This window comes from Pelobates fuscus, chromosome 9 (assembly GCF_036172605.1).
Source record: "Pelobates fuscus isolate aPelFus1 chromosome 9, aPelFus1.pri, whole genome shotgun sequence".
Lineage (NCBI taxonomy): Eukaryota > Metazoa > Chordata > Amphibia > Anura > Pelobatidae > Pelobates > Pelobates fuscus.
The window spans coordinates 97,909,948-97,924,613 of NC_086325.1; the positions used below are offsets into that span (position 1 = coordinate 97,909,948).

General features: G+C 36.4%; 1 protein-coding gene across 1 annotated transcript; it reads left to right on the top strand.

The window, feature by feature from the left end:
* Window positions 1–1,408: 1,408 nt before the first annotated feature.
* On the top strand, window positions 1,409–12,652 carry LOC134573667 (threonylcarbamoyl-AMP synthase-like). The gene is given in 6 exon segments (XM_063433448.1): window positions 1,409–1,450; window positions 4,789–4,986; window positions 7,239–7,401; window positions 9,468–9,633; window positions 9,758–9,852; window positions 12,561–12,652. Coding segments are annotated over 6 exon segments (756 nt in total).
* The last annotated feature ends 2,014 nt before the right edge of the window (window positions 12,653–14,666 follow it).

Below are 14,666 nucleotides of genomic sequence, written 5' to 3' on the forward strand. Positions count from 1 at the left end.
AACACAGCTACTATTTTGTTGATATTTGAATGTCAAACTATAAACACTTATCACCTTTCATATAACAATTTGACTTAATTTTAAGTAGCTGTCATCATCTTTTCTTTTCTTTGTTTGAGAAGAAGATTGGGCAGGATTGTGTGCGTTTCTTTTTTTCTTTGACTTGTCACTTGTCTCTGCTAATTGAGGAACAGTAGATTCAACTATTTTGGACTTGTTTTCTTGATTTCTTGTTGTATCGTATTTCTCAATTTCTAAAATTGTCGAACAATTAGAAGTAGTAATGATTTTTCTCTTGATAGTTGTTTTAACCAGTTGTCCGAATTCATGGTTATTGGTTGGTAAAAAAAAAAAAAAACACTTCTCTAACCTGAAAAAATACAGATCTCACTACCTGACTGCAATGGATGCTGTATTTTTTTTATAATGCTCTTAGAATGAACTTAACGTAAGAAGGATTTTGAATCAGTCTTGGAGCAAAAAGATTAGAACACTTTTAAACAGATCTCACTATCTGACTGCAAAGGATGCTGTTTATTTTATAAAGCTCTTAGAAAGAAATGAACATAAGCAGGATGTTTGCTCAATCTTGGAGTAAAGAGAACACTTTACAACAGATTTCACCAAAGGACGCTGTTTTGTTTGGTATATCAAAGATTTCTACTGATAGTACGGAGAAAAAATTAAATTCAAAAATACATACATATATATATATAGCGTTCAGAAAAAGTCAGCACTCAGGGACTTGCATTTATAAAAAGTAAAAACCTTTTATTCCAATTTGTCTATGGGTCGACGTTTTAGTCCACCGTTGTGAACTTTCATCAGGACACCCTGATCCATAGACAAATTGGAATAAAAGGTTTTTACTTTTTATAAATGCAAGTCCCTGAGTGCTGACTTTTTCTGAACGCTATACATTTGTGCAGCCGAGCACCGGGCAGACACTTGAGGAAAGCTGGAGTGCAACTTCCATCAATTCTGTATATATATATATAATTATATATGTTGAATTGGCATTAACGCATTTTGGAATGGAACTAATGCTTTTATGCATATTGAGATACGTTATTTAGTATTTCATTGTTAATTGTTATCATTATGACCCATTCTATTGTTCCTATATGCCTTAATGAACTATCACTTTAACACAGCTCCAATTTGAAAATGGACCAAAAAGGATATATACCGCATAAGAGTTCTCAATAAAGGGGTTGGGGATTTTTGTTCCTTAATAAATTATACAGTGTTTCACTATATTTTGCTTATTTGTATCTTTGTAACGTACATTGGAAAATCAAGACTACCCCTATATATTCCCTATTTTTGGGGATTACTGACTAAGCACTGACACTTTGCTACTGCTAAAAAAAATTGTGCTTATGGTGCTTATTTGAAATGTTTTAGAATGTTGGGAATATTCTGGGTCCACCCAGATTCTAAAACAGTGGTAAGACAGAAGTAGGCAACTTCAGCACTCCAGAGCCTGGGCAGCAATGGGTAGCTGTGATCGGCTTAGAGTGTCAGCTGATCGCCTTCAGCCTATCACACAGCCTATTGTCGCTATGAATTGCTGTGGCTACAAAGAAATGGCCTAGCTACACCTCCAGTGGGAGCGGGGATAAGGAAAGTCGGGTAACCACTTTTAGTGTTAAACTACTCGAAAATGGTTTACAACTGAATGGAGAGACAGAGCCAGGGTACCCCAGACACAATGACCAATTCAATGAGAGCAAATGGTTATAGTGCCTACAGTGACCCTTTAAATATGTTAAATATGTAAATTGGAAGCCTAAATAGTAGCAAATATTATGATTACATAAAATTGCATTACTCACCACTCCTGCTCTGTATTGTATTAATCAGGAAAGAAAATATTCCTACATTGCATATATCTAAATATTAATGAAGACGTTTCAGTTCCCTGTAGGAGAAAGTTAATAGGAATATCTAAATGGCATCACTAATGGACAAAGTGTAAAAATAGCAATGTTCAAAATAGCACTAATATTACGAACAAGTGACATATGAGGAAATGTTTTTGGCCAGATACTTGACTGCAAGGTATGATTTTCTGACAAAGGTAATGAGGAAAATATGTTTTATTCCACCCATCTTAAAATTCTTCTTCTACATATAAACCAGTGACTTGTGTTAGAGAGTGCAATTGTGAAGACAGACAGGTGTTCTAGATCACTATACAAAGCAGGTAAGTCACAAAGCAGGAATTAAGCCATTTTAGGCATTTTCTATACTTTACTGGGCTAGAAGCAGAACAGTGCTTAGGATTTAACAGTTTGATGGAGTTTTATGGAAGGTTTCCAGTTTTCATATAATATGTTAGGTTTAAATTTAACCCCTTAACCCCTTAAGGACCAAACTTCTGGAATAAAAGGGAATCGTGACATGTCACACATGTCATGTGTCCTTAAGGGGTTAAGGACACAGCTTCAGAAGCTTCTCTTATGCTTCAGGACACAAGCCATTTTTGAATTTTTGGCTGTTCAAACGCAATTTGCATCTGTCATTTATTGCACCAACACATATTATATATCGTTTTTTAGAGAGCAAACAGGGTTTTAATTTGATGTCACATATACAAAGATACATGCTCATTAATTCTAAAAAAAAAAAAAAAATGGCAAAATTGAAATAAAATTATAATTTTCACAGTTTTGGCAATAATAGTGTGTGCATAATATGTCCAGCTCAAAAAAAGTAATTCAAAATAAATTCATTTATGTGTCTTGATTTATTGAGTACATCATATGTATAGGATGTCAGCTTATTTTGAAAGTTACAGGTCACAAAATACAAGGACTAAAATAAAATTTCAATTTGCAACAATTTTAGAAGTTGGTATGTTTGTCTAGTATATATTTATATAAAGTTGACATCACAGGCTATTTACCTTAGGTTAGTTTGACACTTTTTACGTAGCCATTTCATCGCCAATCTCTGCTAAATATTGGAGTAAAATTGTGTTTTTTCTTTATTTTGGCATATACACATATCACAAGATTTTTGTAATGTGTATTTCGTTAAGCTGGTGTGTGCTATCCCTGCACAGAACCCCATATTGTGTTCAGCTACGTCAGCGGAGTGTAACAATACCCCCATTGTATGCCTTTGGCACTTTTCTGTAAAGCTACAATGCCATATAAGAGACAAGGCTATTTCGGTTTCTATAGTTAGAATTTTCGTAGATGGATTTGACGGGCCTATGTCTCATTTTAGGGTATTATAGCAGTGTGACTGTTCAAATAACCCCACAAAGGGATTTTATTTGATAAAGCAGACACCTCAGGGTATCTTATATTGTGTACATTGTGCCTTAACTTGTCATCATTTTTTCACCAATTTATGTCAATGTTTGTGGTGAGGGGGGAAAAAATTACATTTTTACATATATGTTGCACTTGATATGTACCACTGTCATGAAAATCCCCAAATTCTGCTCAGTTACATCTTCTGATTAAAACCATATGCCCAATGTACGACCTAGACACTATTTTGTGACGTTACAGTGCTGTAAAAGAGACGTGACAAGTTCAAGTTTTAAGTGTGAATTTTCATGGAGGGTTTTGATGCGTCCATGTCCCACTTTAGAGCACCTGAGCAGGCTACATATTACAACTCCACCATAAAGGCATACCATTTCTTAAAGAAGACATCCCAGGGTATTTCAAAAGGCATATTTTGAACCTTAGCGTGGGATCATTTTTCCGCTACCTTGTACCAAGTGTAGTGGTGCTAATAATTTTTTTCTCTGCCTTTTTGATACACATAGTGAGTTTTCACAGTATATTATGCAAACCTTATCCGTGCTACGACTGTATAATACTTCATATGTTTCTCAGATATGTCGTCTGAGTACAGCAATACCACCATATGTACTTTTGCCAGGTATAGATGGATGTTGAAGGGGCACATTTGAGACGCAGCCATTCAGTTTTTTTCTAACTTTGAAGTTTTACGCTGTGTCCATGTTTCCTTTTGGAGTCAAACCTTTTTAGAAAAGTTTGATTTCTTATCTGAGTCTGCAAGGCACCATTCCCCATCGCCAATATCTCAGCCAGAGAGCTCCTGCTTAGGAGCTTACATTAGCTCTTGTGAGCTAAGCCATGCAGTGTAGGGCTTGCTCATTAGCTGAGAGCATCAGCTGGTCTCTCTTGGCCAATGAGATAAGCCTGGGCAAAAGAACCTCTGGCTCTCTGAATTGGGTTTTTCTAATAGTGAGTGGTACTCAGTGAATTCCAGGTAAGAAGTTAAATTATTCTATAATGTTTTGACTACTTACAATGAGGGCTGGGGCACCATAACTAATACAGCACACTGTTGTGGTTATGGCACTTGTAGTGTTGCTTTAAGGCAATCTAAAATGTATAGACACGTTGAGTATATCTTGAGTAATAATAAATAATATAATAACATCATGTAATACAACATATATAATAATATCCTACACTATATACAATCTCATGGTTGTTTATTTTGATTTGCAGATTTTAAAGCAACGCAGCCAAATTGGAAAAAATCTCCAATTCATCTATTTACCACGTTTGGTATTTTACAGTAAAATTTGCAATTTTCTGGCTAATTTCCAACACATCTTGGTTTAGTGAATAATTCTGATGTTAACACATGTTACATCATGAAGAAGAATAGCAGCATGGTTGTATAATTTATATAGTAAAACCTATCAGAAAAGGTGTGAATTACCAGCATAGATATCACATGTATAAATGTTGACTCTTCTTGTTTTTTGATATTTTTTTCTACACACAGAAACAAGAGTGAGAAAGGATGGAAGGCATTTCAGGATCATCATGCATCTTATCTCAGTCTCATCGGACGAGTGGTGTAAGAACCATTGCAAAGTTATTGAAGAATGGAGGCGTTTGTGGAATTCCTACTGACACAGTCTATGCTCTTGCGGCTTCATGCAAACACCCAGACGCCATCAAAAGAATTTACACCATTAAGGTGAGAAGACAATTGCTTAGTACTTGTGTGTTGGTGAACTAATGAGAAAATACAACTATGAATAGTAGAGGCACCTTCAAGGCTGATCTTAGTGTTTAAAGACATTCAAGAACTGGTGTTATTTAATTGTATGTAGTTTTTTTTATTATTAGCAGAGGGGGCAAGGGAGAGATGAATCTCCTAATATCTTGTGCTATAACTAAGTCATGGAGCAAGCACAAGAGAACTGTATCTTCTGGTGGCTTTTTTTATTTTTTATTCTGTAGCTTCAGTTGCCTGAGATGGAATTTTGGTCCTGGGTAAAAGCTTGTTGATCCAAATCTAATTGCCATTTTGGAATCAAGAGGTATTTTCCAACTTTGTGGCACAGTTACAAATCACTTTATTTTGGGATGGGTGGGAGAGGGATTTTCAGATTTTGAACAAGAGCAGAAATAGATGTACATAAAGCTGAAACTACATTGGCTTAGTCATGATTGTTTTTTTTAATTCTTTCTGTTTTCTTTACCGTATGCTCCTTGTATCTTAATGATTATAATCTACTCTTTGCCACTTTGCCTTTATATTCATAATCTCTTTTTCAGCCTATATTTCTTCGTAACTATCAGGGTTATTCACTAAAGTGAGAATTCAAGGTGAATTCAAAATCCAATATGTCCAAAATGGAAAAATTCTCTAAATCAGCTATGTTTTCAGTTTGGCTAAATATGAAGTTCTGGCCTTAAATTAGAAATTCACTTTGAATTCTCACTTTAGTATATAACCCTGTGTGTGTGTAACTATATATGGCTATTGATATATATTATTTATTTAGATTTTCGAACTGGGGGAACGTGGTGAGATTTCTCATAACTAAGCATATTGATATTTTCTTTTTAATAGTAGGTGTAACAGAATATTTTAATTTGTTACAAATTGAAACACTATATTAATACTAGATTATTCACTTAATTCCGAATAGCAGCAAACGAAAATCTAAATGGCAAAATTTGTCTGAAATATCCATGCTGTGCCTAAATCTGAGATTGAAATGTTTTCCAGATCAATTTTTATATGGTCAAGTTTCTCATTAAGATTTCAAATTTGCTATCATTCTGAGTAGAGTAAATAATCCCGAGAGTGTGGCTATACACAAAGAGGTATAAACATGCTGTAAGCACAGAGAATTGTCTACGAAGTGTCAAAATTAAAAATGGTAGACTTGTCATTATGACATCTTGCACATAGTGCACGCACATAAGAAGAATTGGTTTGTTATTTATGTTTTGATGGCAATACATCTGTGGTAGCCTAAATAATGTTCTAGAATGATAACTTGATGAAATGTTACTATTGTGTGACCAGTAGTGTGTTAACGCGCGGTGGGAGGTGAGCTGTAATGCAGTGTGCCCTAGGTGCGTAGCACATGCATGGCGGAGGCGAAGCCAAACAGAAAGTGCCTGATTTGCAGTTACCTTATGACAGACTGCTAAGCGGGCATCATGAGAGCTACTGGAATCAGTCTGTGTTCTGGCTGCAAGTGTGACAGGAGCACTGATGGAACATCACCCCAGCCATGCATCAGTACAGAACTATAGGGAGCTGTGCAATCAGTGCTGATCCCAGCAGCAAACCACTAGATACAAGGGATAAAAGTATAAATAAAAAACAAATGTGTGAATGTATGACTGTTAGCATATGAGTGTGAGTGTGTATGAATGTAAGTATGTGTGAGTATATAAATGTGAATGTGGGTGTTTGTTATTTCAATAACAAAGTGGCATTAGGGACATTGTAGAGAGACAAAATAAATCAATAAATAAAATTCTACCGTTTGGGAGCGGCGGAGGAAAGTGGGAATGCCAATGTAAGTTTCCGCTATGGGTGTTAGATAATCCAGGTACGCCTCTTTATGTGTCTTATATTTATAAGTGAATTAAAATAGTTATTTGTTCTAATTAGTTGCATTCTTGCATGGTTATTAACTAAACAAAAAAATGTTGTCAAATTAAAAAATAATTGGTAAATCTCCCCCTCTGATAATATTGTTAAACACTATGGAATATGCTGGCGCTATATAAATACCAATAATAATAAAATCAGAATGACAAAATTAAGGTTAAACTAGTTAAGCTGTGACTATAGCCAAGTTTGAGATTTTCCCCAAACTTAGCTGTTTTAGCATCAGATCTGCCATTGAGATTTAATTTGATGCATGTTTTAATTTAATTACTAAGTCAGTTGACATTGACATTTCAATCATCCCTTTACAGGAACGACCTACAGAAAAGCCGGTCTGCATCTGTATTTCTAACCTCGATCAGCTGAGAGCGATTAATCCTCCATTCAGCCCCCTTCTCTGGAGGTTCATGGACTTAGTTTACCCTGGGGGAATCAGCTGCATTGTCCAGAAAGGGGAGTGGCTGAAAAAATTGGGTAAGCAAAGCTTCACCATACGGCCTTAGGCATGGAGACAGACAACCTCATGCTTCTTATCCATACACACACGCACATTTTAAATCAAACTTACACGGCATGTTCCACTGCTCTCAAATACTGCATACCGTTTGTTAGGTATCATTTGTTTAGTAAACTTGATTCTATTTGAAGTCCAGAGATATTATAGTCAAAACTTTATAGCTCCTTCACAATGTCTGAAGATGAAGTGTTGCATTTTTAATTTGTTCCTATGACATTATTGTGAGGGAATCCTTTTAATTCTGCTTTCTGTCAGCCATGACTTACATGGTCAGCCCAAAAGTATGTCAAATATATATTCTCCCAGTGTGAAATGAACTAACAAATCACGCCTACAAGCCCAAAGGGACTGCTAGGACTAATTCAATGATTCCACTCCAGACACATACATTACACATATTGATGGTTAGCACTGTAAAGCACGAAATACACATAAAGAAAGGGCAAATAAACAGTCATTTGATATCCAAAATAATCTACTTACCATTATTATTAGACTTGAGGTAAATGGAATTTACTGGACTAATCAGTTACTCTCCACCTCTGCATAATTTCCTGAGTTACTCAATCAGCCTACACATTTGTTTGGCCAGTTAAGCTGACTTTTTTTTAAAGCTACAAGTCCTGCATTTACCTGATCATTTGGAACACTGTTTTCAATTTGCTGTTAAAATAATATAGTTACATAGCTGAAAAGAGACATGTGTCCATCAAGTTCAGCTTTCCTCACATTTGTTTGTTGCTGTTGATCCAAAAGAACACAAAAAAACCCAGTTTGAAGCACTTTCAATTTTGCAACAAACTGGGGGAAAATTCCGGCTTGACCCCACAATGTCAGTCAGATTCATCCTTTGATCAAGAAGCTATTACTCTACAGTTGAAAAGTTACATCATTGAATAATATGTTTTTGCAAGTATGCATCTAGCTGCTGTTTAAACATCTGTACAGACTCTGATAAAAACCACTTTTACAGGCAGATAATTCCACATCCATATTGTTCTTACGGTAAAAAAAAAAACGTTCTTTTAGCTTAGACTAAATCTTCTATGTTCCAGTCTAAACGCTTGAGCACATGTCCTGTTTTTGAATAGATTTCCACACAATGGTTTGTATTGGCCCCGGATATATTTGTATAATGTTATCATATCCCCTCAGAGGCGACGTTTTTCTAAACTGAAGAGATTTTCATTTGTTAACCTTTCTTCATAGCTGATATGTTCCATTCCTTTCACTAATTTTTGTAGCCCACATCTGCACTTTTTCTAGTGTCATAATACCATTCTTTAGAACAGGTGCCCAGAATTGCACAGCATATTCAAGATTTGGTCTTACCAGTGATTTATAAAGAGGAAAAACTATATTCTCATCCCGAGAATGAATGCCCTTTTTCATGCATGACAATACCTTACTGGCCTTAGCCACTGCTGTTGCATTGTTGCATAGTTTGTTGTCTACTACACAACAATATTGTTATCATTTAAACACCATGTGAAGTCACTTGATTTTTATTGCTATTCTGTGCATATTTATTTATCCTTAAAGAGACACTATAGTCACCAAAACAACTTTTGCTTAATGCAGCAGTTTTGATGCATAGACCATGCCCCTGTAGTCTCACTGCTCAATTCTCTGCCATTTTGAAGTTAATTTACCTTGTTTATGCAGCCCTGGTGACACCTCCCTCCATGTGACTTACACAGCCTTTTACAGCTTTGTATTCCTGGCACTATAGTATCCCTTTAACATCAGATTGAAAAGCAAACCATTGTTTGTCATGCAGTCTGTGTCAGTCACAGCCAGGGAAGGTACGGCTAGGGATGCATAAACAGAAACATAAGCAATTTAACTCCTAAATGGCAGAGAATTGAGCAGTGAGACTTTAGAGACATATTTTTTTACACCAAAATGTCTTCATTAAGCTAAAGTTGTTTTGGTGACTATAGTGTCCCTTTTAATACATTTGTGATTTAATTCAGTTTGAACTAATGTTGAGCATTGTGTCATTGCTTTTTCTATCTCTTAGGTGTAGGTCCTGCATATGACCAAGTTGGGACACATCAGTCTATCATGATAAGGGTTCCTGATCACACTGTCACTGCTCACCTCACTGATATAACAGGCCCAATAGCTATTACATCGGCCAATCCAAGTGGAGAGTCTGACAGCACTCACCATGACATGGTTATATCGTACGTAACATAAACTATTATTTTTGAACTAATTGATGGAACAAGTAGGTCTTTATGGTATAAGAGATGATGCAAGGAATGATAGAACCTTTAGTAATACTATTTCCATCCTGTACATTTTCAGACGTCTGAGTGACAAGCTCGATGCAGTTCTTTGTGATGGGACTTCCAATGAAGTTGTAGGATCTACTGTAGTAAATTGCTTGAAGATAGATGAAGGTGAGTTGTATTAACTAAGAAATTATTTGATGTACTTACAAAATGTCTTATAATTACATGTTATGTATCCTACAAATTAAGTACTCATCAGTTAATTTGCAGTTGTTTTATTGAAGTTCACCCGAATGGCATTAATTATAGACATTTCTAGCAGTAAAGTGATATCAGTAAATTAAAGTTGTACTGCATATTACTATATGTATATAATCAGCAGACATTGATAATACCCTTAGGAAGAAACTATTTGTAACACTTAAAGGATCACTATAGGGTCGGGAACACAAACATGTATTCCTGACCCTATAGTGTTAACACCACCATCTAGCCCCCTTGGGCCCCTCATGCCTCCATAAATATAGTAAAAATCTTACTGTATTCAAGCCTGAAGCTGTAACTCAGCATTCTGTTAGACTCAGAAAAACAAGCAGTCTGCTGACACCCTCATAAGTGGTGGCCTGATCCAATCACAATGCTTCTCCATAGGATTGGCTGAGACTGTCAAAGAGGCAGATCAGGGGCAGAGCCAGTATGATTCAAACACAGCCCTGGCCAATCAGCATCTCCTAATAGAGATTAATTGAATCAATGAATCTCTATGATCGAAGTTCAGTGTCTGCATGCAGAGGGAGGAGACACTGAATGTTTGGATGCATTTTAGGCAGCCATCACCCAGGAAGGATCTCTAACAGCCATGTGAGGAGTGGCCAGTGAAGTTATCACTAGGCTGTAATGTAAACACTGCATTTTCTCTGAAAAGAGTGTTTACAGCAAAAAGCATGAAGGTAATGATTTTACTCACCAGAACAAATTCAATAAGCTGTAGTTGTTCAGGTGACTATAGTGTCCCTATTAAGAATAATTCCCAAAATATAGTAATGCAGCTCTCATATTTTCTACTTGCTCTTTCTGTAAGATAAGTTACTGTATCTGGGTATTTATCATATGAAATATACATGTAACTGGTTTAAAGAAGTACTCGTAGGTCTTAACTCCAAATCACATACTTTATTATCTTAGGCTATCTCACTTGGAGTATTGTACGCAGTACTGGAGACCGTATGTTCAGAAGGATATTGATACCTTAGAGAGAGTTCAGAGAAGGGCTACTAAACTGGTTCATGGATTGCAGGATAAAACTTACCAGGAAAGGTTAAATGATCTTAACATGAATAGCTTGAAGGAAAGACGAGACAGGGGGGATATGATAGAAACATTTAAATACATAAAGGGAATCAACACAGTAAAGGAGGAGACTATATTTAAAAGAAGAAAAACTACCACAACAAGAGGACATAGTCTTAAATTAGAGGGACAAAGGTTTAAAAATAATATCAGGAAGTATTACTTTACTGAGAGGGTAGTGGATGCATGGAATAGCCTTCCATCTGAAGTGGTAGAGGTTAACACAGTAAAGGATTTTAAGCATGCATGGGATAGGCATAAGGCTATCCTAACTATAAGATAAGGCCAGGGACTAATGAAAGTATTTAAAAAATTGGGCAGACTAGATGGGCTGAATGGTTCTTATCTGCCGTCACATTCTATGTTTCTATGTTTCTTTTCATATGAAATTTGTTTATTATTTTCATTTTAGACTTTCATTCAGACGTATGATATTCCGCTATCTGTGGCTGTATCTTGCAGCCATTTGGCAGATGACTTACTATATTGATTCCCTTGTAGGATTGCCATATTTAAGGGTACCAAGTTAGGGGACTGAGTAGATAACTCCCTTATTTGGTATCCTTATTGCAATATTACATAAGGATTCGGGAGCTATCTAATAAGATGACAAAAATCTAAATTATGAAAATCCTTTCCTTTTCTTAATTTTGGTCTACCAGCTAACTTACTAATACTAAGTAAAAAAGTAAATACTTAGTATTACTAATAAGGGAGGTTTAATTCCTCCCTCATGACTCTACTAACTGCACCGTAGGTAGGGGCATGTTAATAAAACTGCAACAGACAATGAATGATGAGCTACTGTGCAATGGATGATGAGCTATTGTTGTCCAGTCACTAATCCAATAAAGGGAGACCTGACACAGGTCCTAAAGGTCAATTAAGAAAAATATTAATAAAGATAAAGTAGTGGGAGAGATTAAATAAAATTAATGGGGGGGACTTAGTTAGTGTCCACCCTCAAGCCTCCCCCATTGGCTTTGGGTGGGGGCTTTAAATATAATAACAGAGGACCTATTATACCCCCATCCCTACTTGGTGGTGCGGGCTAATAATATATAAAAACCTTGCGTGAGAGTACAACACTTATGCCTATGGAGAATGCATGTCATTTGTGGTGACTGTAGGGATTGTAAAAAGTTGACGGCATATCTCTGCCTTTTATCAACCTCAGGCTTTACCATAAGACAAAGACAAAATAAGACAGTCCCTACTTTGTCTTATGATATCTTTGGATATCTTTGGATTGCGTTGGAAATTCAATGAAATACTGAAAAGTCACAAATTTGCTTTAAGGCATTGATATAAATATATATAAATGTAAAAAAAATGGTCAGTTAATCAGTGCTTTTTAAAAAGTTGGATTTGATAGAATTAGGTTAAAAAAAGACTCAAATTCTAATTTGTGTATATATTTTGCTCTTTATATAATTGTACCAAGGTTTTTGCACATTGAAATTGTCCTTAATAATCCATGTATTGTTTTGTGGAATATATTAAAATTGTTCACATCTCCTTTTTAGGCATTGTCACAATACTGCGTGAAGGATGTGTACCATCAACTAGGATCATGCAGCTGTTTGAAGTAGCGAAGACCGTGGAGGACATGATGTAGAATATGGGAAAAAAATAATTTATTTATAATATGTATTTAAATTTTTTTAGGTGAATAAATTTTTATTGAATGGCTTGAGTGATAAGAGTGTATAACTGCTTAATACACAATTTGAAAAAGTTGCGGTGAGAGTAAAAATATGATAAACTTTTCTATAATTGATACAAATTCAGATTTTCTACCCCTTTGTGGTAGAACAATGTTATACATACTGCACCAACTTCTAGACCAGAACCGATGCATCCTGGTAAGACTTCAAGACTGGAACTATACAGTCCATGGTTGACTTATGTTCTTTTAAATCACAACTCATGGTTTTGTTTAAAAAGCAGGGAGACAGAAGGCTATGAGAAGGTGAAGGCATTGAGAGAAGCGAGAGAGGCTTTACAAAAAGAAATAAAAGGAAAGGGAAAAGAATAGTGTTCAGAGAATTAATAAATGCAAAGAGGAACAAGAAAAAAGTAGCTTCTGCAATAATGTGGACACAATAGTAGTGGGTGTTTTGGTCACTGACAATAGTCATTAGCTCTGGAAAGGATGGAATGTGCCTGCATCCTCAACTTCCACCCATGTTAGTGTGGTTGGAGGGGAATGAAGTTGCAGTACTTACAGTAATAATTAATGCACTTAACTGTTCCCCTTTGGGGAAGCACTATAAACTATCAGATAAGCAGAGCTGGCACCTATGAACCATAAATACTACTTAAGACCAAATAAGGTGATCGATAACTAGACGTTGAACCAATCACTACGTCTGGATACCACTGAATAGGTGAAAAGGTAATAGTAACTCACTAACGCTAAGGTCTGCCAAAAGGACGAAACTGATACAATAACTCACTTGACCTGTCTTGTTGTGGAGACTAACTAAAACATAATCGTTCAGCTACCTACAAGCACGCTCCTCGAGCCCCCCCTTCCTTAATAAACAAAACTAAAAATCTAAACACTCATAATCTCCATCACCCTAAAGCCCAAATTAAATAAAGAAAATAATACTGGAAAAAGAAGCGTTAAAAAACACCCGAAGCTTGTTTCGGCGCTACTATAATGCGTCTTCGTCGGGGCTAGTCAGAGGTCGCCCCCCAGGACTCCACTTTTCAATAAGTGAAATTATAGACAGTATAGCACACCTAAACCACTGATGAAATACCCTGCTAAAGTTGGATAGAGAGACCTAAATTAGACAACCATAACCACTGTCTCACTGAAAAAATAGCCCCCACCTGAGGCTATCAATTGGAAAATATATATACGTGACTAATGAACCTAATCAGTAGTGAAATCAGGACATGATGTTATGCAGGCATCCTACACGAGCTCCCAGGAGACAGCTAGGTGGAAGGCATCCAGAGCCGCAGTGGAACGCACGCGGCAGGCATCCAGTGTTCTAACATCACAAAGAGATCTAGACTCCCTCTTATTCGGCCGGCGAGAGGGAGATAAGAAGATCTTCGGGTCTACAGTGTGTTAACCTGGTACTTTATGCTTCTCATTGGGACCGTTTTTAAAGTGCAAGATTTTTATATGTTTATTGGACAGTGTCTATCTGTAATAAATTTGAATAGAAAGCACCCTCTCAGTTGCACTATATGACCGATTGGACTGAAGGGATTTTAACTCTTTGAGTATATTGACAAAATTTTTGGTCATTGATAATCTTTGTATCGGTTTTCCTAAATAAATAGGTATTAAACCGATACTATATAATAATCTTCAGCTTTACCAGAGTTTTTCCTACCTATATCATAGTAGGTAAATAGTCTGATATTAAGCTGATACAACTTTTGCAGTTGAATACAAGTATCTCATTTGTATCCAGTTTGATTTCCTATTGCTACAAGCAGGGCCGTCTTTAACGCGGGGAAAACTGGGCAGCTGCCCTGGGCCCAGTTACTCCTGGGGACCCAAAGCAGCTTCCCCGTGGCCCCGCCGCCCATAGCCTGCATAAGAAAAAATCCCTCTCCACCCATGGGCCCACGGTGCTTGTATTGCGGCTGCACCGGGGCCCATA